This window comes from Chiroxiphia lanceolata, chromosome 12 (assembly GCF_009829145.1).
Source record: "Chiroxiphia lanceolata isolate bChiLan1 chromosome 12, bChiLan1.pri, whole genome shotgun sequence".
Classification (NCBI taxonomy): domain Eukaryota; kingdom Metazoa; phylum Chordata; class Aves; order Passeriformes; family Pipridae; genus Chiroxiphia; species Chiroxiphia lanceolata.
This window is the reverse complement of record NC_045648.1, coordinates 18,088,243-18,112,057: the sequence shown is the minus strand read 5'-3', so window position 1 is coordinate 18,112,057 and position 23,815 is coordinate 18,088,243. Positions and strand designations below refer to the sequence as shown.

Genomic DNA, 23,815 nt, shown 5'->3' with positions numbered 1-23,815 from the left:
TTTATAGGGAGGATATACAGAGATTTATTTAATCAGGTTTACTATTTACAGTTGAGATCACTTTCACATACTATTTTTCTACTCTACACGGCTACATCGTTTCCAAACCAATTTAAGGTCTACAGTCTAACAGGTTCACTCAACACATAAAACCGCTCTTCATAGAAAAATGAAATATTTCATTATAGAACAGTAGTGCATACATTATACTCCTGAAAAGCCAGCTTGTATTTTAAACTACTAATGTTTGAAAGACTGGATCTCCGAAGGTCAAAACTGCAGTAACATAATCCTAAAATCGGTTAGTCCTTTTTTTTTTTTTTTTTTTTTTTTTTAAGATTTCTTTTATATATAAAGTGTACTGGACTTCACTTAAGAGTTTTCCTTTTTTTTTAATTTTTTTTTCTCCTAAAAGTGACACTGGTGAGGGGCAAGATTAAAATATTTTTTTCTTCTCAAATTAAATACAGCTGGCTTCCTTTGTACAACTTTGGCCAAAAAAAGTTCCATGTAGTGAAGGTTTAAGACATCCTCTCTCTATATGCAAGAATCAGCCAGTTAATGCTTAGAGGTAATCCACCAAAGTAGGCACACATCCTTTGACTTTCATAGCAACCAAATTACACTGAACTCGCAAATGGCTCTGAAATTAGAAAGTTTACTAGTATACTAAAACATTGAGATACATGAATAGCTGGCTAAAACAGTGAAAGTCACAGGTAATTATAGGGGTCTGTGTAAAGCTGAGTTGTTTTGCCCGTCACCAGTGCACGGTACCGCTGCCCTCGGCTCTGAAAGGTGTGCTTGGACTAAGCGTGGGGCAAGAAAGCTATGGAAGTAGAGCTGGCCCAGTCCCCTTCCACAGGAGTGGGGTCAGATTGAACTGCACCTCTGAATGCTCTTCTAGGCGTAGGTTCCGCCAGTGATGAGAAGCTCGTAGGCAGGATCCCGACTCCTCCTACATAGAACTACACAGGCACACAACATGCCCAGAAGCTACGGAGAAAAAACAGAACAGGCTTGAGAACAAAGGCACCACTTCAAGAGACAACCTCAGCACAGACATTGCCAGCATGCTTGCTAAAACTGGAGTTGTCCCCAAGGGAAATGGCAAATGGCAACAAATGGTTTTTTGGTTCCTGCTGCAAAAGGCAAGGGCCGCAAACTCCAGCCCTGTTTTCTTCCGAGATCATCCTGGACACCTTTAAGAGAACTTTTTTGGTCAGCCACTTGTATTCTGCCTCAGTAGTTCAAATGGAAGAAATTCTGAATTTTATGACAGGTACAGATTTTTAGATACTGTATCTGGAATGAAAAATCCAAGTGAAATTCCAATGTATCAGCCTCTAACTGCCATGATGAGAAAGAACAAAGCTTTACAGAGTTTTAGGAAACCTCTTTCAAATGCTCAATCTCTGTTAAAATGACATACTAGAAAGCTTAAAATCCAGTGTGAGTAATTCACTTTTAGACATGGTAAAATTCACAGTACCAACAACTGTGCTTGTGTTTGTCAGGAATTCAGGGTATGATTACCCTTTACAAGACTTAAATCACTAGAATAATCAGGGATATAGGGCATGATATTTTAAAGAAGTTCCATGGTTATTGAAGGTAGAGAAAGGCTACTAAAGGTAGCTACTAAAAAAATACCAGGTATAGTGTTGTGTTCTGTGGCCTACAGTAATTAGCAATAGCTTCTGGTAAAGTAAGAGATTGTATTGATTTGGTCACATGCATAGAAGTTTATTACGTTTATTCACAGATGCAAATACTTCAAGAGGCTCCTGTCATAGCCCTGGATCATAAAGCATCACCCAGAAGGTGATGGTTTCTTCAAAAAAAATGAAACCACCCCAGAAATAAACCCCAAAAAACCCCTTGGACAGAAAGCAAGCAAGAATGAGCTGGGTGAGTGTAAATCTTCCTCAATGATACAACAACAGCCCAGTAATAATAGAACTGGGACAAAAAGAGAATTACTCACTTTTTTTAAGACAGGTTGATGCAAAAGCATCACAGGTATAACAAGTTTTAAAACTAAGTGATGGCACACACAACATAGTACTTCAGTCTGCTGAAAGACTGGAGACAATGTTTTAAAAATCCTAAATCTAAATAAGCAGTGATTAGGAAGAGGTATGATGAAATTCCAGTATAAGCTTTTAATTTCCTGAAAAGGAACAAGCTGTAAAGATCAATACTCTGTCTGGAGTGCATTATCTGCTTGGGATCTATAGCAGAAACCAGCTCAGGTTTATGGAGAGTAACCTAGAGTATGGCACTGCAACTTATTAAAACAGGATCCTTCTTCAGCCAGGTGGTTTCTCTCCACATACGAATTCCCAGATATCACAGAATCCTGGAATGGTTTGGTTGGGACAGACCTTTAAAGGCCATCTAGTCAAACCCTCCTGCAATGAGCAGGGACTACAACTAGAGCAGGGTGCTCAGGTTGTTATATTCATGTCAGAGTCAGAGAAAACAAGTTACATGAGAACAACTCTTCATGGACACAGCTCCTCTAAACGAGGAGGGAATATCCACAATTACAAACCACTTAAGTTAGACTTGTTAAATGGAGAGTTTATTGTGGTTGCCAGTGGCTACAGAACTCTCAAGTAGGCTCATAGCCTGCAAGCACAAAAACTTCCTCTTTTTTGCTGTTCAAAACAAGGTCAAAATGAAAGAGTGGGCTACAGAGAAACCCCTCCTTTAGTCTTTTGCCTTGTACACTGACTGAATAAAAGTAGTTCCATCACATTTACAGTTACTTGCACATAGATAACCCTGTTCAATGACCCACTCAAGAGATTCAATTTATACAGGTGTGCAGAATCTGTAACAATCAGGTACTACAATAAAACCTCATTCAATTAACTTCTGAGTTACTATTTAAACAATTTCTATCCTTTAGGCTTCTGAGCATATTCCTAGAATTCACTGTAAACACAGAAGTAACTCCCATATTTCAGCTTCTACTACAGAAATTATTTATTATGTCATTAAAAAACATGCCAACGCCTCTAAACCCCCTTTTTAAGGCATTTGATTTTGTTTCTCTTTGGTTGCTATTTAATATTCTGAACAAAAATATTTTAGAAGTCCATGTTGAAGGAGGATCCATACATACTTTTCTCAAAGTTTAGACATCTCTCACATTCAGAAGGTTTGTTCAGTTTGCTTTTTTATTATTTTTTTTTAATTTGCTTGCTAGCAGTATGCTCAATCTTTCATCAAACCAATTTTGTACAAAAAAGTTCACTGGCTGTATATACATATGTCATTTGTAAATGATCACCAGCTACAAAAGCTGTATCTTTGTTCCCTTCAGTTTGCCTCCTATTTATGAACAGTTCTGTGCTGTCACTGTGGCTGGGACTTACTGCACACTGGAGGAACCCCATGGTTACAGAAACATGAACATACCAAAAATTAATTCTATGCTGAAAAGACTAAGTTTTCCTGCAAATTCTAAGCCTTGCAAAAATACTCTTCTCAGTCTTCTGACTGTAGGCTGGGAGAGGTAGAGAACTTTGGGCAGCCTTATTGCATAACATGAAACATGGGGACTCTGTGCAGCAAGTACAGGAAAGGTAGGAAAATTCACCAAGAGGTAAGAAAAATGTAATTGTTCTTCTAAGTTTACAGGGCACGTGCTGAAGTTCCCATTCTTGCAGTTAGCACACAGACCATTTTGCTGAGAACCAGGCTAAGGACATATTTAAATTCTGTTTTACAAAGACAAGGATGTCAGAAGTTATGTCTCAAGTTCCAGGAAATAAATAATGGAACAGTTTGAACAGGATGCAAGCAGCCACACTGCCACTGCAAGTATGTGTCAGAAATTCTGGCCCAATCCCAGAGAGGATTATAAAATGTGCTGCACTTTGAGGCAGATCTGTTTATCAACCTGCAAACTCCAAAATTAGGAAGAATGCCTCCTCTTGGGATGCAGCTCACTCAGTCTCATAACAACCATTACACAAAAAAAAAAATCTGTCACAGTAGCCATGGTTGTGATAAATACATTCATTTATGCTACATAAATATATTTCACTGTTCAAGCAGACCAAATACTGCTTTAAAGTTTTAAGAATGGCAATTAAAAAAATACTTTCCCTTCAGGAGACTGAGCACAGATCTCACCAAATCTGAAGTTTCACAGCTGAAGTACTCTGGGTCTGAACAGTTCAACATTACTTTATACAGTGTTACCTACGAGTATATTCCTGTAGCACTGAAATATAAGTGTAACCATATTTTCACAAGACTGTTTGCAAAAGATTGTTTACCTTCAGACATATAGTCCACCTCAAAAGCTTTTGAAAACAGAAGTACCTGAATTTTCAGACTCAACAGGTACAGTGTTGTTTAAATTCAAACACTATTAGGGGTGCAAAAGTAACTTTGAAATTAGCTCTCGAGTCTCCTGGGGTTCAGTGTCTGTACAACACTGCCCACAGACCACAACACTGGCACAGTCTGAAACTAAATGTCATTAGCGTACTGAGTCTGCCAGACTGATGAGCATTTAAAATTCCAACTTTACAAATGTGTTTAAAAGACAGTTCTAGTTCATTTTCTTTTACAATTAATAAATACTAATATATACATTAATCTATTTCCCCGGTTACTTTTTTATGACCAGGGTAACTGTAATAAAGGTCTTCAGTTTAGAACCTCTTTGCTTAGGTCCAGAAACCAAGAAATCTTTGAGACACAATGCAAAGCTCAGCTGCACCAGAACAGAGTACACCATCAAATCCTTGGGGTATCTCCTGGCTGGTCCTGACATTATTTGTATGCCATGAAGAACAGCTAAGCTGATGGACCTCTAAAATGGCATGAAGTATGAGCTACCTGGTTTAAAAGTTGAAACTCAAATATTATGCAAATTCTTCAAGTGTTAAATGCCATCAGAGGACATTCATGATACTTAAATACCCAGATAATTAGTTTTCAAGAAATAGTGTGCCATTTACATTATAGTAGGTTACTGTATGTAACACTGACTGTTCAGCTCTCTTCAACTCTTAACAGAACACACATCCACATAGCAGCAGTTCTGAGACCATGCATGGGCTGGGAAGTTCTGTGTTAAAATGTAATACCTCTTAAATACACACCTGTAGAGCAGTTTAGAATTTAATTTGAAAGAAATTAACAAATCAGGAACATTCTCTTACCTGAATAGCAGCAAATGCTAGTGCTGCCCAGATGACGTACATCATGATCTCTTGAAGCTTCTTTACAACCAGAGCCTCACACCCCTGAAACAAGGAGGCTTCTTATTTATCAATCTGTCAATCATATTTAGGCACACACCAAAAACCCCAAAAGCATCAAACAGGGCAAAAAGATAATCCAAACACTAAAAAAAAAATAATTAACGCATCACAAATGAAAAAAAGGAGAAACCACATCTATTTTCTGTTAAAGCAAATACACCCAAGATTGGATGTTCCCAAAAAGAACAGTAAATGACTGTCAGGAAATGCACGTGGCTCTGTGGCTGTGTAGGTTCATGCTTTGGCTGCCTCACCTCCGAATAAAGGTCCATTGGGTGGGTCAAGCTGCCAGTGCAATTGCTGAGGGCTGCTTTGCAACAGCTGAGGGGCACACTGTTATTTTTAGTTTGTTTGAACCAGACAGTATTCTCCCAGTCTGAGTAGTTATGGATCCCACAGCAGCGCAGCTGGAAAAATCAGACAGGTAAAGAGACAACATGACAGCAATTCCAATGGCAATAGCAAGAGGACAAGTATATTAAGATTATATTCCACAGCTGAAAAATACTTAAGTACTAAATATTTGAATTCAAACGCAGAATGACAGATAGCTTATTACACACAAACGTATCTCCCCATCAACAGTGCAATAATTACATTAATTTCAAGCAAGTTAATCTCTTTATTGTCCATTCAGCTATTTCCTAGATTTGTCAGAATGGAGGAAGACCACGTACACAAGTAGCAGAGCAACAGAGCATCTGTGTCCTAAGGACAGAAAGGACTGGCCACCTCACCTGCCTCTGTACATAGTCAATGGCCCGACTGGCTGCATCGGGGTTTGTCCCATTGTATCCATTGTACACTTTCTGAATGCTGTGATCCACTTCATCCTCCACCTGGGAAGTGGCAGGAAAGCATCTGCATTAGCTCACCAATGGAAGTAGTACAGGTTATGTAAAGTTATTTCACTTCTCATTACAGCATTTCAGGAAACCAAGGTAACTCCCCATCACCTGAAATCAGCATCCTGCAGCGGTACAGCTCCCTAAAATTCTAACTTGACTTTTGCAAAGATGCTCCTATCTTGCAGCTAAGGGAGAAATAAAATCCAAGCAGGTACCTTCCATAAGATTTTAGGCAAAGTAGCTTTGCAGTGTCTCTCAGAAAGGAACATGCTTTTCCTATGACACTGTGGCAGACATCCCACGAAGTTAAGGGCTCTCCCTAAGAGCAAAGCATGCACTCATCTTTCTACTCTTCCTTCAAAGTTCCAAACCAAAACTGGTATAACCATCCAGACTAACACATTCCCCTTGGGACCAACAAGGATATTGGGATGACAAGGTTTTAAGTCATACTAGCTGCTCTTCCCATTCTGGCTGAAGCACAGGTAAATTCTCAAGGATGATGCCTTTTGGCTGACCCTACAGGGACCAAGCTCTCTGTTCAGTCCCAGTGTCCCCACACTTCCTGAGGAACCCCAGAGGCAGTACATGGTTCATAGCAACAGTTACTGGGATAGCTCTTAAAACTGCTGCAGATCATCAAATTGCTAGAGATGCTGTCAAGTACATGTGTTAGAAATGGATGCCACCCAAGAACCATCTCCTGTCCCTACAAAAGGGTTTTTATAGTTTGGAAAAAAACCCCACCTTACTAGAACTTTTTAAGTAATATGTTCACTGTAAACTATTATTTAAATGCACAGAAATTTTAGTGTAGACAAACCTTTGTGCAATATTAACATTAGCTCTGAATCGATTTTTTTCTACCACATTCAACAGAAATTATGTGCAAGGGATGTAATTTTAGGACTGAGCACTAAGCCTGCATATTCTTCAGATTTGCAAGCTGCAGTAGGAAGGTCCTGTCAACACGTTTAAATGCTTTAATGGAAGAATTTTCTGCAGCAATAGCACAAAGTGCATTCCACCACCACCCCCTCCCCAAGAATGCTGCCTGTCTTAACAAGCAAATCTGTATCAAGATAGGTATGCATAAAAGTCAATTTAGCCTGCACAGGCAACTTGTTTCAGATCAGCTTAAAATCACCTGTTTGATGATTTAACTAATGTGATTTACAACTCTGATTCGTAACAAAACAGCTATTCAATTTGTCATATAGGTTTTTAAATCTTTTATTTCAGTGTTTCCTTGTGTATCATTTGGCTTATGGTTCAATTATGGCAACATTATGCCTGAAATCCATGCAAATTCCATACAGTGCAAACAGAAAGCACTATCTCCAGCTAACTGGTAGGTTTTATGAAAAATGAAGAGAGCAAATCAATCCACCCAGAGGAAAAAAGCCAGCAGGTCCTCAACAGGGACAGCCACTTTAATCCCTACTGCCACTTACAAAAAGCCTTCCTTTTGCAGGTTAGGACCAGTGTAACAGACTGCAGCAGGCCAGTCCATCTCAGCATGACCTGGGCGTGCTTCACGTGGGTCTGAACTGGATCAGCACACACAGGGTTACAGAGGCACCCCGGAAAATGACCTGATTCTAAGATCATTAACTGTATCTTAACTTAAAAGGGCACAATGCCACTTCGAGACATTATGCTCCACAGTTTTCATGAACAACTGCCTTGACTTGGATCTTGCCTTTCCTTTGGAAGGTTGTAGAGTTAACACAACGTATTTCTAACGTGATTCAGGTACCTTTAAAAAAAATGAAACAGAACTCCCACAGATGTACACATGCCATGGCAGAAACAAGAGAGCAAAATTAGCAAAGCACAGAGCTGCTTTAGTTATCCTGGCAAAAAATTTCCCCTGCCAGTTCACCAGTAATAAATTTATTTCTGACACTCCTACTGCACTTGAAACAATAGTTTAAGATGCTAAGTACTGCAGGATACTAGAAAACTGCCATTTTTACTAACAAAACCCATCTGTCCTTTCAAAAGATGAAGGATTCAGTTTTCAAATACTGACTCCCACAAACATCTTAACACAAGATCACAGTGCCACCAAAGAGAAGATTACCTTCCCTCTCCTTCCAAGCTCTGGCCCTGCATTACCTACTGCAGTGAAAACTGTATGGTGGCAGGACACAAAAAAAAGAGGAAACAGGAACACAGAGCTGGGACCAATCCAATTTTCAATGTGTAATTATGGGCTAGGCAAGGGAGAGCCATGCCTCTGCTTTTATCTGCTGTGAATGCTGCCAACTGAAAAGGAGTAAGTCACTCTGAGATGGGAGCACAGAGGAAAATAAGATGAGCACAGCTGAGTCCCAACCAGATCCACAGTAATTCCTGCACAGCTACACTGGAATACAGTATTGCCTCTAAGGACTGACACAGAAGGAAACCATTCAAATCAACATGCTCCCCATTCCCCTGGAATTGCAGTGCTTTCCTCAGTTGCTTCCTAAGGACTATTTCCACTACAAATTTCAGAATCCCAAAAGACCATCTCAGTTCACTGCCAAGATACCAGAAATCAAATGAAGACCTTGAGAAAAAAAATATTCTGAATTTAAGCATTGCCCACAGAGCACTTCCTGCTGAAACAACTTATCCTGTTATGCAGCATATTTACAGTCTGCACTTCAAGGTCGTGTTGTTGGCTGCTCACTCAAGGCAGCCTCCCCTGTAAGCCAAGCAAAAGCACCAGACTTTTCCTTAATTTCTGTCTCACCATTTCTCCCAGGGCAGCAGGAGAAAGCAAGGAGAATGCTGAACAAGTAAGACCTGTGCTGTTTATATGGGCATGAAAGGCCAAAGAAAGGTAAATGGTCCTGTAGTTCAGTTTGCTATTAAGATAGCACTGAGTGTCCTGCACTGCTCACATACTGTGTGTCACAGCTAAAATGCTTTCTCTGGGAATTTTTTAAAAAAATTTAAGATATGGACATATCAAAAGCCAGTAAACTGTGCAACTCAGAAACTTCCTCAAGCTACACTGTGTTATCTCTAATACCATGTAATATATTTCTGCCATATATTATGCTGGTAGAAACATTTAATTTTATTTTTCTGGTCCTGTTTCTTAATTCCATTAAACAAACAGTGAAAGAAGTCACAATTTATTTAGCTATAACCCCTGTCCATGACCTGTATAAAGCTAGAAAGTACACATTAACACATTCAATCTGTTTCGTTATTATGTAGTGTTACTTTGCACTCCAAAACACAGGACAACATTAAGTTATTGCATATTAAAACAATATGCCCTATGTTCAAATATTGTGTACCCAAATCATTCACAAAGTCAAAGCATAAATACATTAGAAGACCATCTGGAAAATGTAAAGGTACCAATTACTCCCCCCTCTACTGTTCAACTCAATGATTTCCTCCAGCTACTTTTTGCCTACAAATTTTAAGATATTGATATCACAAATTAACCCACTTAGAGGTTTGGGTTTATTCCCCTAACAAATACTCATTAACAGTTCTACAGAATCAAACACAGTGTAAAGACTGCACTCTGTATTTTGGTCACATCTCACAACAAAACATTTACTGAAACCGAGAAGTTATTACCTTTGCTCTGTAAATGTATCCAAGAACCACCACCACAACTTCAGTGATAAAAACCAAGAGCAAGATGATCACAAACTGTAAAAGACAATCAAGAGTGTTTGTGCAAATAGTTTTATTCATTTACTTTCTAAAGTCTCCACATAGATTTCTCTATTTAAAGTAATTTTTCAGGTAAGGTTTTGATTAAACAGATCATTTAAAGCAGGAACTTAAGTTGACCAAATGAGCCCAGAATTTGCTCAAGAAGCTTTAGTGTTCATAACTTCACCAAGTTATAAGAAGCTGCCCAGTTGGGCAAGTGCTGTCATTAGTACCAAAAATACCACACTGGAATGCTTTAATCAAGTGTTTTCTTCAATCTTCTTTATTAGATAAACAGGAATGTCACAAAGGAGCTACCCAGGCTGTTACTAAGAGTGGTAGATGGACTAAGGGAATGTTTCTTCAGATTAAGCTCTGTAACAACTGGCAAAGACAGCAAGCTATGCACTTGTCTTGCTATATTTAAGAACACGTGTAAAATAAAGTGTTAAAGAAGTCTACAGAGCACTTGACAAAGGAACTCCCCAAAAACTCTGTGGGGACAGTTTAAATACTGGCCTATCTTCTTTCCTACCTAGTTTTCAAGCTGAAATTACAGTTAAAATGCTTGGGAACACTCTACATAAAATACTGCAAAGAAAGTGTCCAAATTAAGCCGTAAAGAAAACAATTAGGCTCTGTGACAACCCTCAGTTAACCTTGATACAAGACACTTAAAACAAGAAGGCTCCTGGACCATCTTTCTCTCTCTCTCTCTCTCTCTTTCTCTCTCCAATTTCAGCTTTTCAACTACAACAGATAAAAGTGATATTTAAAAACTGTTGTGACTTAGTCATATGGTTTTACATTTTTTAATGACATTACCACAGTTCTAAAAAAGGTAAAACTGAGAAGCCTTCTGCTGCTAGAACTGCCTAACTTAACACCTTTATTTGGAACAGAAAATCGAAACAAGATGTTCCGAACAAAATATAAGGGGAAAACATTTAAGGCCATAAAATAAGATTAGAAAAAACTTTCTCAATAATATTTTAGAAGTTTGTTAAAAAGGGAAAGTAGCCAAATATACATCAGGTAAACACTATATAAGAACTCTGCAACTTACCGTAGCAAGCCCGCAGCGACTTTCTCTAATTGTAGCACAGCACCCAATAAGTCCAATAATAAAAAGCAGTGTTCCCACAGCTATGATAATAACTGCTGGGATTAGTGTATAGACATCTTCAAAGAAGTGATCATAGTCATCATATGTGATGAACACATAGGCTCCCACGTAGCACAGGATGCCTGCTGCTGCCTGCAACACAAAACATGTCAGTCCTTCAACACCAAACCCTTCCTTCAGCAAGGGAACAACTGTTTTATTGAACAGCACAAAGTGGTCTTCCTCAGAAATTCTGCCTGTTACTATCTATGGTCTACTGTTAGAACAGAACAGATATACACACTGGAAACTTTAACCTCTGCTAGGGAAAGATGAACTGCTAGAAACAGCATTTCTGAAGTGTTTGCAGCACTGGAAAACCTGATTCTAATCAACAAAGCAGGCAGGAACAAATATAAAACATCAATTATTGAGACAGAACCAAATACCTAGAAACATGTACCACAAGCTTGTAAAACGGATGTTCTTAGAAGGATTGTTGTACAAAAGGTCCTTATTAAACAAAAAAAATCAACTTCAAGTTACTGCAAGTCCTGTAGGATGTACCTGCAACTATACAGATTTAAAACACTGAGACAAAGCTCTTGCATCAATCTGCTCTGACCTCACCTCCCTTACAGTTACAAGGATCCCAACACATCAATACCTTCATTACCTTTAAACTGAGCCAACCTAGTGAAGGACAGACAACTGTTGCCTGAGGAGCAAACAAACACACATTTATTTCAAAATAAAAGGGCCTTATCAATTTTTGCTTTACAAATGTCTTTTGTAACTGTCCTCACACTGGCTGCAGAATGAACATTGATCTGAAATGACGGGCAATGTAATTTAACTATTTCATGACACGCTTTTCTAGTGTCCCAATACAAGCCTAAGCTAAAACAATCCACTCAGAAGATGCAAGGATTGAGCTCTGATGAGGGGAATTTCACTTTTCTGTAAAGGACAGTATTCCCATTTCAATCTGATCCCTATCTGGATCCAAGAGTTCACTCAACTGGAGTGTTACACACTTGAGCTCTGATCTGAGGGAGAACACTGCAAGCTCCTCCAGCCACCTTTCCCACTCAGTGGCCTTGTAACTACCCCAGCCCTGCAGTGGGAGAGGAGGGCAGACAGACACACCTACACCTCATTCCAGTAGCTGTAATACTACAAGGCTGGATCATGTTAGTGTAGAATCAAGGAATGAATTAATAATTCAGTCCAGGAGGGACCTCAGGAGATCATTTAGTCCAATTTCCTGCTTATAGCAGGGTCAATGATGAATTCAGACCAGGGTGGTCAAGTCTTTGTCCAAAGTCTTCCCAATGCTCCCTGGGAAGCCCATTCAGTGTGGCACAGAACCAGACTGGCCATAAGGTACCTGGTATCTCAGGCCTGTTTGCCACCACAGAGCAAAAGTACAGCAATGTTACTGCAACTCCCTCCTAGAAAACAATGCTGCATAACCACTACCACAATATGACTTTATGTATGGAATATTCCCTGCAGCACTTTGTTACAGAAACACTATGTGAAAGAAAAAGATATTAAGAGCCAGCTCAAGGGTATCATCAGTTTTGCATCAATTTGAGCAATACATTTCACCTCTCTGCCTCTCTTTCTGCAGAGGTAATTGTGTGCTCTGCAGGAGTCTCAAAGGCATCCAGGAGGCTCAGGTTCATCCAATAAAAGGTGCTATGTAGATACAAGGGGAGTGAAACCGAAAATTCAGTAACAAAGACCAACAGCAAGACATCTTCTCCAGACACGAGTGAACAAGCTGTTACAAAAATCACCCCTTTGCACAAAAGATGTTGAAATGCTAATCCAGCTGTACAAATCCTGCCATATTAGGTACAACATGGCAAAATGCAGACACACACTTTCTGTACACAAAGCAAAGCTTCCAAGTAGTGTCACTGAACAATGGAATTACATTAACTGTTGCCTAGCAATGGAGCGTGTGAATGGCAGGAGAGTGATGTAATCTCCTATTTCTAAGAACTAAAATGCTTGTTAGAAATATGGTATATTGCAAGGTGGCAGATAAAAACCCACAGCTGTGGCTGGCACAGAATATATACCACAAAGCTGAAATCAGAACCATTTGTGAACTCCTTTGTCCTTCTCTTGTGTGTAATTTAAGTGGCTTCCTCCTTTTCTAAGAAAAATCTGGTTCATAAATTTGAAGAATGTATTAGAAAAAAAAAAAGTTTAACCTTTTAAAAAAAAAAAAAAGTCTACAGGTGTTAGCTTTCCTTCCTTACTTGAAGAAGCATATGCATATTAAAAAACTTTGCTGTTCCAGTCTTTAGACTGCTCAGATTAAAAGCAGCTGGGTTTGAAGACTTCATTAAATCCCTTCCACATATGGTGCTGTAACAACTAAGTCATCCCTGACAGCACTGAGCTTCTGAACAGTGTGGAGCAACTGGTGTTCCTGGAACAGACACAGCTTCTATTTGATGAAGTGACCATACCCTTACAAATTACTGCTACTTCTTCAACAAATCATCTGCAGGGGCAGGAAGTCTTGAGAGCAAAGGTGCCTGCTGGAGCTTGCACAAGGTTTAAGAGCTCTGAAGATTAAAACTCCTTCCCCAGGTATCACAGTTTACACCTTTTCTGAACAGGTACAATAGTCTTTCACAGAACAATGAAAACAGCACCACTACCCACCTAGTTTACATGTAAACAAGTTTCAGACGCCCTCCCTTCTCCTTTCACATCACAACCACCGGATAATGTATATTTTGGGATGAGAAAAGTGCTTTTGAAGCAATCCTTTTTGCTCATCTTCTGATGATCTTTACTTACTACCTTCTGCTCTGCATCACTGAGTAGCCTTAGGAGTGTGTAACAGGACTCACTTTGGGTGACACTAAGCCAGAAGGACGAGCACACTTTCTGTGCTACCTGCTCACAGGTGTTCAGTCCGTGGGACCAGAGCAGCCTGAGGGCCTCTCCTCCCTCTTCACAGCTCAGTAGTTTCAGCTACTCAGCACACAGCACCATGGGGTATGTTCATGTAAGTAATGCACAAACACTATGGCAACAGACGAGACAAAGAGCCAGTTTCACCCATATGAAGTATGCAGTCTACACTGACCAGTGCACCAGTTAAATGCACATTTATTACCTATTGCAAACCAAGAATAAAGTTAAATACGTGCTTTCTAAAGGAAAAATCAACCACCCAACCCCCTCCCCCCCAAAACCTGAACAAAAACAGACCCTCAAAACAGTACCATGTACTTAAAAGATCCACATCTCAAGGAATCATCTAGGGAAACTCAGATCTGTATCACAAGTATAGATACGACACAAGGATAACTTAAAAATAAATCAAAATAACCCAAATCCCAGTGTTAATTACCCTGCAGAGTAAATGGTAAATCCTCAAAGTCCAAACCTGATCAAGTCACAGATATTTGAATAAAAAGCTGCCATGTTTACAATCATGTATTTCCTATCATTAAATGGAAGCCAAATATATGAACTGCACACAATTCAAATAAGTGTTCGATAAACAGGGTTTGAAGGAGGAATTCTCTAACTTAATCTGCTCAAAGCTCTGAATAGAGATGGCAGCAGTTCCTGAACCCGTGCCAGGTCACATGCAAGCTCCAGGGAGATGACTGGTTATTCAGCATTCACACATCCTTTTACAGTTGTTTGCATCTAACTTGCAGTTCTGAACCTGGAGTGGGATACTCCTATTTTATGATGAATTAACCTTTAAAAACACTCATATAAAAGTACAGTCAATGAAGACAGTTTGTTGCGAAAGGCTTGAACAATTTGACATCCTTTTCATCAGAGGCAAGTTTTAAAGAAACACAGACCTCTCACAGATCAGAAAAAGGTTGCTATTATTGCTTTGGCAGGGATCTCTAAGGAGTTATTTAAAGCTGAGCAATTACACAAAGAACTGGAGGGAAAACTGGAAGATCTAATGACACAATGATAAATTATCATTCAATACATTATAGGAAAGCATACATATATATATATATATATATATATGAAAAAATACATATAATTTGATGTTCTTTGAGTAAACCTTCTCCCATCTTTGGGCTGGTAAAATACAGCCTCTTAAACTCCTGCCTATGGCACTAAGTCAGCTTTCACCTCTCACATGCCCTGAGGTGTACAAGGCTGCACAGTCTCGGGGCACCTTGAAACAGTCACAGGGTTTTCCTGCTTGTTTGCTTGTTTTCCAAGTAGGCTGCAAACACACACCAGGAACTGTTTCCACGTTTTCAGTAATGCTCACACCTGCAGCAGTTTGAAAGCCAAAATTGTGGCTACCTAAGAGGATGACTAAGTAAGATATTTAAAGTACTTGTTCTGTTGATCATTTATTTATCAGCCATGGCCACCACAGTTTCATTTACAAACCAGTGCTTCCTTACACTACCCTACTCATTTTGCTCCTGAAGAGATCTGATGACGACTTGTCCAAAGACTTTGTAGGTTTACAAAACCTTGTCCTTCATGTTACTTTTACTCTTCACCTTGCTATGGAATTTTCTTCACTTTGGGACCACAACAGAACCCATAACAAAGCGATTTTGAATTCATTTTTGGTACTCTTTTAATTAACTAGGCCCAAGAATAGTATTTGTCCCTTTAGAATCTACATTTTATTCCCTGTTTTAAGAAAAATACACACTCTCTGAACAAGAAAAGGAAGGTAGCAGCAAAGTATTGTATCTTAGGAGAAAACACACCTGACAGTCAATTAGGCAAGAGGAATATTTCACATTTTTGGTAAGTACACCTACTTATAAATTCTTACTTCTGCTAATTTACCAGTGCTGACTGGCAAATGTTGGCAGTAACAAAGACACCACTCTAAACCCAATTATTGCTAATTCCCTCTCTTTTAAGCATGAGATTGTTAAATAAACCCATGTCATATTATGATTGACCATCTACATCATCTTTGATAAAAAGAACAGAGGGAAAAAGTAAGAAAAAAGCCTTCTACACTAACATATAGTCAGCTTTTCTGCCTGGATCCCACCCCAGGACCATCTTCCCTTTCCTTAAGTGTTTACCTTAAGCATATCTTTGTTCTCACTGCCTTTGTAACACGTTTTTGTTTTAAATAAAGCACACACACACTCCAGGAGAGATTTCTGAGGGACTCAGTGATATCAGTTTCATTCTTTGTAGCAGTTACTTTTATCCATGCATACCAGTTCCTGAACATTTCCTACCCATTGTGGTTTGCCACTCAGTTCCTGGGCTTCTGAGAACAGTACAGTAACAACTGGGGGTCTTTCCCCCCCCCCCATACTTCTCCATTATTTGACTTCCACTGTATTTCTCTGACATTTTTGGTTCTAACAATAGAGTACTCACAGCCTGGCTGCTGTCTGATAGAGAGTGAGTTTTCCCTCATACCTTCTTTAAGTTTTCCTTTTAGCCTTCTGACCTTCAAAAATCTCTCTCCCCAGGTCTAACCTCAAAGGTCCCACGGGATCTCTCTGCTGTTTATTTCTCTTATACAGTAGTGAAGTGCTGACAAGAAGGTCTCTCTCTCTCCACTCCTCTCCCAAACAAATCCACACTGCTACTTGACATTTTCTCTGCTGCTAAAATTGATGCACATCCAGCCTCGAACCCAGTGGTTTCCTGACACTCTTCTGTTTGTTCTCATCAATAATAATATAACTGGAACACTGAGCTATAACTGTCCTACAAAATCCTCTGGGAGGAGAAAATTAGCAATTCCATTCAACTTCCTAACACAGTTAAAACTATCTTAAAGGTTTATAAAACAAAGCCATGTGAAACTCAAGTAAGCTGGACTGCTCTGTCTATAGCAGCCACACTCAATTCTGTAATGCCAGGCCCACCTCAAATTCAATGGTTTTTTAGGGCAAAGTAAAAGGCTGAGCCAGGCTGCTTCTGCATTTGGCATTATATACTTTAACTGTCACTAACTGCAAGATGCAGTGCACCTGCAGATAGTATTTTACTGTTTCTTAACTAGATGTTAACAATATAGCCATTCTTGTACACTATTTAGTCAGGGCTGTAACTTGAGCTGGTGCTCTGCTGTTTCCAGGATCCTCGCTCTGCACAAGAACAATGCTCAGCACTCTGTGCCACAAAGTTCACAGGTAAAGTGATACTACAGATTCCATGGACTACCCAAAGGTATCACATTTAGCTTTGCAACTTGTTTTTGTTAGGTTTTAGCTCTACCTTTAAGCTCCAGACAAGATGCCAAAAATTCTGAAAAGTCCCAAGCAAAGACCTGAAACTCATCCTGTCGAGAAACATAAATGATACTATGTTACTTCAAAGCAAACTGAAGTATTTATTACTAAAAACCAGCACATGTTTGCTACCTGAAAATTCATGTCCGAACACTGTAAGAAAAATCTCTCAGAGGGCATAACATTTGAGGACTTTTAAATTCCAATTTTTTAATAAAAAAATGTAATTTTTTTTAATGCCCAGGATTCCAAACCGTTACACAATCCTGCAGATACACCCACGTCACTACCATAGCAGCAGAAGCACAAACCATTGAACTATGACATCCAGAAATGACCATCCTTCACCACAAAAAAGGCTTCAGGCAAGTAATCCCTGACAAGTAGCCTTTGGGTTCATCTGTCAATTATAGTCTTTGATCACCAAAACACTCACGAGAAGTTTGCTTTTAAAGTCCAGATCAGAAACTATTCTCAAGCTCACAGTAAACCAGAGAAATTATAGGGCTTATTGCTACACATAAGAGAAAAGTGAGCTCTACTTTTCCTTTCTCCTACTAAATTCCAATGAATTTTCCCATTGCTGCCTTTTCTCTCTTCTTTTGTAGCAGAACCAAACCACACTACATACACACTGATAGCTCCAGCTCCTCTTAGAGAGAGCACAGATTCCTCTAAGATAATACTACACCATTTCCAAAACTCTGGTTACTGAACTGGGGTGAGAATACCCAAGTTGTAAAGTGAGCACAGATTTGTAGAAGCGATTCTTGCTGTACACAACTGAAGCCTTGAGATCTCTAAACAGCCATATCAGAGAATGTTTAATAACAGCTTAGTCAACTGAAAAGTAATTATTTCAAGTCAGTTGAGTAATTGCAAGAACAACCTAAACAGTCTAAACAACTACTGAGTTGGAAGTACTGCAGAAGCAGAGTTCGTTCCTCTTCTCAAGGAGGAGGACACGGAAGTGAAGTTCTAAACCTCAGAGCAAGCACAGGATATGAGGCACTGTTTTAGCAGGGCAGGCTGTCAAAGCACATAGATTCTCTGGGAATATAAAAGAGGCAAAGTCCCTTTTCTGAAGCAAGACTACATGGAACTCTGAATATTTTATCTGCTACGCTATATCCTAAACTAAGACTGAAAACATTTCCTTAGCATTTTTGTCTTCCTCTCATTTCTTCAAAGTGCTTTCAACTGAATTATGCAAGTCACACCCTGAAGCCTTAAATAAAGAGTGCACAAAATAAACACATTTGACAGCAGTTTTTAAATATTTGTTCCAGGTAAATTTATTCCTTCCTCTTTCGAAATGACGCAGACTTGTAACTTAACAGAAGTTTTTTTGAAAAACACGCTACTCTCAAATACTTTATTGTAATTACCCATTTCATCAGGATATCAAAAGTATTGCTGATTATGAGGATATATGTACTAGAAGTTTCATGACTTTATTTCTAAGTTGTATTGTCCTTCACATCACAATTGCTTCCTATGCAGTACCCTTCCTTAAAGGAAAGGACTTGACATCCCCTAAATGAAAATAACCAGCTGACCAGAGAGATCTTGTGCAAACTTCAGGCAAGACAAAGGTCAACTGAAGGGTTGCTTTTCCTCTGTCATTTATCCTATCTACTACAAAATTAACTCACAGAAACAAACCACTAAGAAACATATTAATCTGATCTGTATTCCTCTGGACTGTCTAAGAAAGGCAAGTTTTAACTGATGCTTCTTATCAATGCATTTCTTGGTAAAATACTTTGGAGCTTAAGCACTCTTTGACAAAGTACCCCAAATTCAAATAATGTTCCATGCAAGATCTATATTCTGCTACTCTTGCTGACTGTCAGGATACTGTTTTCTTACAGAAGTGTAGTTCTAAGGCAATATGGGCACCTACAGAAGATGCAGTGGGTGCTTGACATCCCTGCAAATACAACTCTGCTAAACTGTCCAAAGTACCACACCAAAAACCTGTAAAGGTGCATAAAGCCCATCCAGATTTCTATGATAAACTAGCACCTGCCCAGCTGTGACAAGAAGACAGCTTCCACAGCCCATTTGCTTTAAAAAAATAAAATAAAATCATCCTGTAGGAATTATTAACATGTAGGAAAGTACACTTAATCTAAGAATTTCTCAAGGTATGAAAGAAGTTTTCACAAAACCATGAATGAGGTGACTTTTATGTAGTGTCAGCTAGAAAATTTAACACATAGCAAAAGACTCTTCAAAAGGAGATGAACTTGTGGAATTGAAAGTAGTAGCTGTAGATGGTGAATGTGTGGTTGCGACCTGTCAGCAAGGTCTGATCTGCCTTCTTCAGATGGCTTGAAAGAAATCTGTAAAAAAGAAGTTAGAACCTAGACTACAGAGTATAACAAACACACCTCTGCGTTTTCTTCAGCAGCAGTGACAATGTTCTGAACAGGTCACAGTTGTAAGACAAAAATCAAAAGTTCTCTGAACATTCCCATCCTCCCGCAAATATAAGACCCACTGGGTGGGGGAAGTTATAATTCACTGTGATCAGTGAATTATTACTCTTGCAGAACCTCTGATAGCAAACTATGTAGGAACAACTTGCTATTCCTACAGACGACCATGAAGATGATGAGAATCCATAATACGACACCTTAGAGAGACATGGCAAATTTACAAAAGCATTTAAAGGAGATTTCACAGTTACTTGACCCATTATAAGCATTTGTCCATTGTCAAGTCTCAGGGGAAATCTGGGTGATCTAATGATGAAAACTGAAACTACACATGAATGACAAGCAAAAGATTTCTGTAACAGCACAGAAGCATCAACTAGGTGGGCACCAAATGTTAACATAAACAGCTCAGTCAACAAATGACACGTGCTCGATCAAGAGCTGGAATTCCTTCTCTTTTGCCATTTAATAATGAAGTTTTACTGCTTTTGATGAAAGTAGGTAGATTTCCTATTTTGAGGAAATTTTTGTAACTTGCTAAAGAAAGGAAAACCACTGATTTTCTCACTCTCACTTTTAGAAAGTCTGCCTCATTCTACATGCAGCTGATGAGCTGTGAGGTTGTTCCAGCACAGGCAACCCAGTCACTTATCTGCCAAAAAGCTATCAGCACAAGTTGACTTCTTAGGCTGGGGGTGGTTTACAGAATACGAGATTGATGACATTTTAATTTGACATGAAAGTACATCTTATCTAAACACAATCTGTCCACTTTAGATTAAGCCAAGTTTGTCTCAAAAGAAAAGTCATCAAAAATTGTAAAGCACTAGATTTAGCGTTACACAAAATAACTTTAATCCCACCACTGTTTAAGCTGAATAATTGCAAACTCCAACATGCAATTAAATTACTAAATGCAGCAAATAACGAGCAGTACCTTTCTAATAAATAAAACACAAAAACTATCACTAAGCTTTTGGAGTGGGGAAGAAACTGCATACAGAATTTGTGCCCATTTACTCACAACAGAGCTTAATTTATATCAGCAACTAAAGAAAAATCTCCTTCAAGGTGCCATCAAGAATGCAACTCAAAAAAAATTGCGTCCAGTCAAAACTTTCAGTATGACGTAGGAGCTATTAAAGACCTTTTTAAATGCCATTTGCAACGATGCATGTAACAAAAAGCCACACCCAACAAAGCAGATTCCAACCAAGCGACTGCACTAAGAGGCTGATGTCACTACTTCACACTTCAAAGATAAAGAACGGAGCCTACACACCTCAGCCAAAATTACAGACTCCTATTCTGCACCACTTAATGCCAGATATGCCTCACATTCACTGCTCCCGTCCCTGAACAGCTGGGCGGACAAATGCCGGTGAGAATGCAGAGATATTCATTTTCCCTGACGATGATTCATTTCCAGGCACCCGTGAGAGGCATTCCTTTGTAAAAACTCAGACAAGAACATTCATCTGTAACACTTTTAAGATTTCATATAGCTTCCAATATTAAACGATGTAGCTGTCTAGAGCTACACTTCTATGTTCAAATATCTTGTTACCCGCTATTACTTTTTCACATAAGAAATCCTTGAGCAGCTGGGACAACGGATATTCTGTTCCTGGAGCTGGGATTAGAGGATGAGAAATGCAGTACCAAAACGCACAAAAGGAATTCCGACAGGCCAATTATTACAGTGAACACCATGCCAAGTTACAGCCTGTACATCCATCCTGAGAAAGGTCATTTACAGCAACCTACTGTTCCACTTTTGTAAGCTTTTGTCTTACTGTCAGCATGACTGTGGCTGTGGGAGGTTTCAGCGATGCAGAAATACTACAGTGCTACTGTGGCTAGTGGAATACGTAAAACATGTATGTATGTGTATATATGTATATATATAAATACACATACACACACGTCCTAACTTTACGTTGCAAATACCAGGAAGGAAACGGTGCCCTATACTTACCGCTAAGTCTTTGGAATGGGCTTTAAGTGGAGGGCCAGACCCGAGATGGCCATAAAAGCGCTACAGAAATTAAACTGCCAGAGACCGGAGACGCTCAATAACGCAGCTGTGCTCACTTACACAAGAGTCTCTACCTCAAGATCCCTAATGCCCGTTAAACCTTCCCTGCCAGGCTACTGAGGCAGCTCCATCCACCCTGGGACTTGGAGGGGGGCTGGGAGGGAAGGGACTGTGCCCACAGCTGAAACCCGGGCGAAGGGGCTCAGGACGCCTGTTAGAGAGTTTAAACACAAACCGAGCCCGTGTGGGGCGGAGGGGGGGCTCCCGGCTGCTGAGCGCGGCCCGCAGCGCCCTCAGCGCCGGGCTACGACCCGGAACCCCGAAGCCCCCGGCCCTCGCGAGCCGGCGGCGGACTCACCCAGAAGATGAGATTGAGGAAGACCAGGACGGTTTTGGAGGAGGTGATGCCGCACTGCCCCATGGTGAAGGCTCCGCCGCCGCTCAGCCCCGCGGCCGCTCAGCCCGGCCCGGCCCCGCCGCCCCCTCAGCGCCGCCGCACGTGACCGCCCGGCGCGCGGGCAGCCTAAGATGGCGGCCGCCCGCGTCACGTGGCGGGAGGGGGTGGAGGCGTCTAAGATGGCGAACCACCCCTAAAAGGGTCCCGCCCTCATGAGGGGCCGTGGCTCGATCGCCTGTGTGACGGCTTATCCTGGTGGGTCAGCTGTGCCCGCCCTCCCCGTCCTCAGACTTTTAACAAACACATCTCTACTTCTCGTTCAGCACGACGAAGCGATAATTTTCCGAACATCGCACAGTCGTTAAGACAGGTACCAGAGCGCTCTAAACATCAGCATGCTCCCGCAAATAGCTGCACTGCACAGCCAGTAACAGCGTCCTCAGGAGACGTTCGGATCATGGGAGAAGTGAAAACCCGCCCGATTGCCGCCTGAGGAGTGGTTTGGTGGCGGGGCTCGGTGCCCGGGGTGGGCTGAGGGGCTGTGGCAGTGCTGGGGGCAGGAGCCGAGCACCAGCAGGGAGAGCAGGTGTTCAAGGGGGAGAACATCCCGCGTTTTACAATCCCGATGTTTGTCCAGCGGGAGGAAGGAATGCTTCCAGTGAAGTAAAAGACCATCACTAGTGTTGCACAACCCGACAAACCGTGAGGGAAGTGCAAGCGCTGGCAATTGTTAGGACATTTGGACACATCCAAAGAGAGTGGTATTTGCCGGTGAAGAGCAAAGAAATAGCAAGTTAAGAAATTACAAGACATGCGTGGTTTCCAGCAGCTGTGCTTTTGCTGAGACTGCAGGTGTGCTCTGGAGGTAACACCAATCCGGGATTTGCTGCCCTTTATATCCGTAAAATTCATTTTAGCACGGCCGGGATCCAGCCCTTCATTGTAAAGGCCCTGTTTGCTGCCTCATTAGTCAAACCAAACCCTTCCTCCCCTCTCTCTTCTGGCATCAGGGTATCTTCCTTCTTGATATTTCTCTTTTTCTCCTCTCTGATCCTCTACTTTTCCTGGAAATACCTGTCATTCCCAGGCTGCTCTCCCCTGCTTGGTGAGCTTGATTAATACTTGTCCTTCTTCTTTTTCTAGCAGATTTACTTCTCAGGTGGAAACAAAACTACCCATGTTATTGAGGGCCTTAACATTTTAGGGATCAGTCTTGTAAAGGTGGACAAGTAACAATCAGTTATATTCCACTGTTCTGTTTCCATGGTAGCAAAGTTAGTTCTTTTTCCTCCTACAATTTTGGGAAGTTATATCCAGAACCAGTTCCTGGATACCATGGAGATACTAAGTCTTTTTTCAGCTTTCAAGTCCTTATATGCTCATGGATGAAACTTCCCAGTCTTGCAAGTGTTATCAGACCATTTTCTGACACTAAAAATTAATCTATATACCCAGAAGATATGCTCAAAGTTAGTTGCACTATTAGTGAGGTTTTGCATTGAATTTATGGCTTTTAGAGTGTGATTGTGTCTTGTAATTTCTGCTTCTTAATGTGCTGTTTGTGTTTTACATTACAATTATGTGACATATGATATTTTTAAAAGTGTGTATAGATGGTACTATAAAAAATGCCACTAAGGGCTGACAGGAAAAAAACCTTTCTAAAAGGAATTTGATAGAAAAAGGATCAATGATCTTTAAAAACTCATAGAAAGATTTTACTACAATGCTGTTATGCCATTTCAATGTTGATCTTAACAGACATAATGGTCTGA

General features: G+C 40.2%; 1 protein-coding gene across 1 annotated transcript; it reads right to left on the bottom strand.

The window, feature by feature from the left end:
• TSPAN3 (tetraspanin 3) lies at window positions 1-22,156 on the bottom strand. Its single transcript, XM_032700024.1, has 7 exons — window positions 22,002-22,156; window positions 10,878-11,069; window positions 9,731-9,805; window positions 6,029-6,130; window positions 5,546-5,698; window positions 5,190-5,273; window positions 1-996 (listed from the first exon to the last, which is right to left on the bottom strand). The coding sequence occupies exons 1-7, from the start codon at window positions 22,062-22,064 to the stop codon at window positions 904-906; spliced, it is 762 nt and encodes a 253-aa protein (XP_032555915.1). The 5' UTR covers window positions 22,065-22,156; the 3' UTR covers window positions 1-903.
• Window positions 22,157-23,815: the final 1,659 nt, after the last annotated feature.

Excerpts from the sequence above, each read along its gene's own strand:
- TSPAN3 (XM_032700024.1), bottom strand. The coding sequence starts at position 22,064 with ATGGGGCAGTGCGGCATCACCTCCTCCAAAACCGTCCTGGTCTTCCTC. Across the intron at positions 6,131-9,730 it reads GATACATTTACAGAGCAAAG|GTGGAGGATGAAGTGGATCA; the intron begins GTAATAACTTCT and ends GCCACTTCCCAG. Across the intron at positions 5,274-5,545 it reads CAATGGACCTTTATTCGGAG|GGGTGTGAGGCTCTGGTTGT; the intron begins GTGAGGCAGCCA and ends TCCTTGTTTCAG.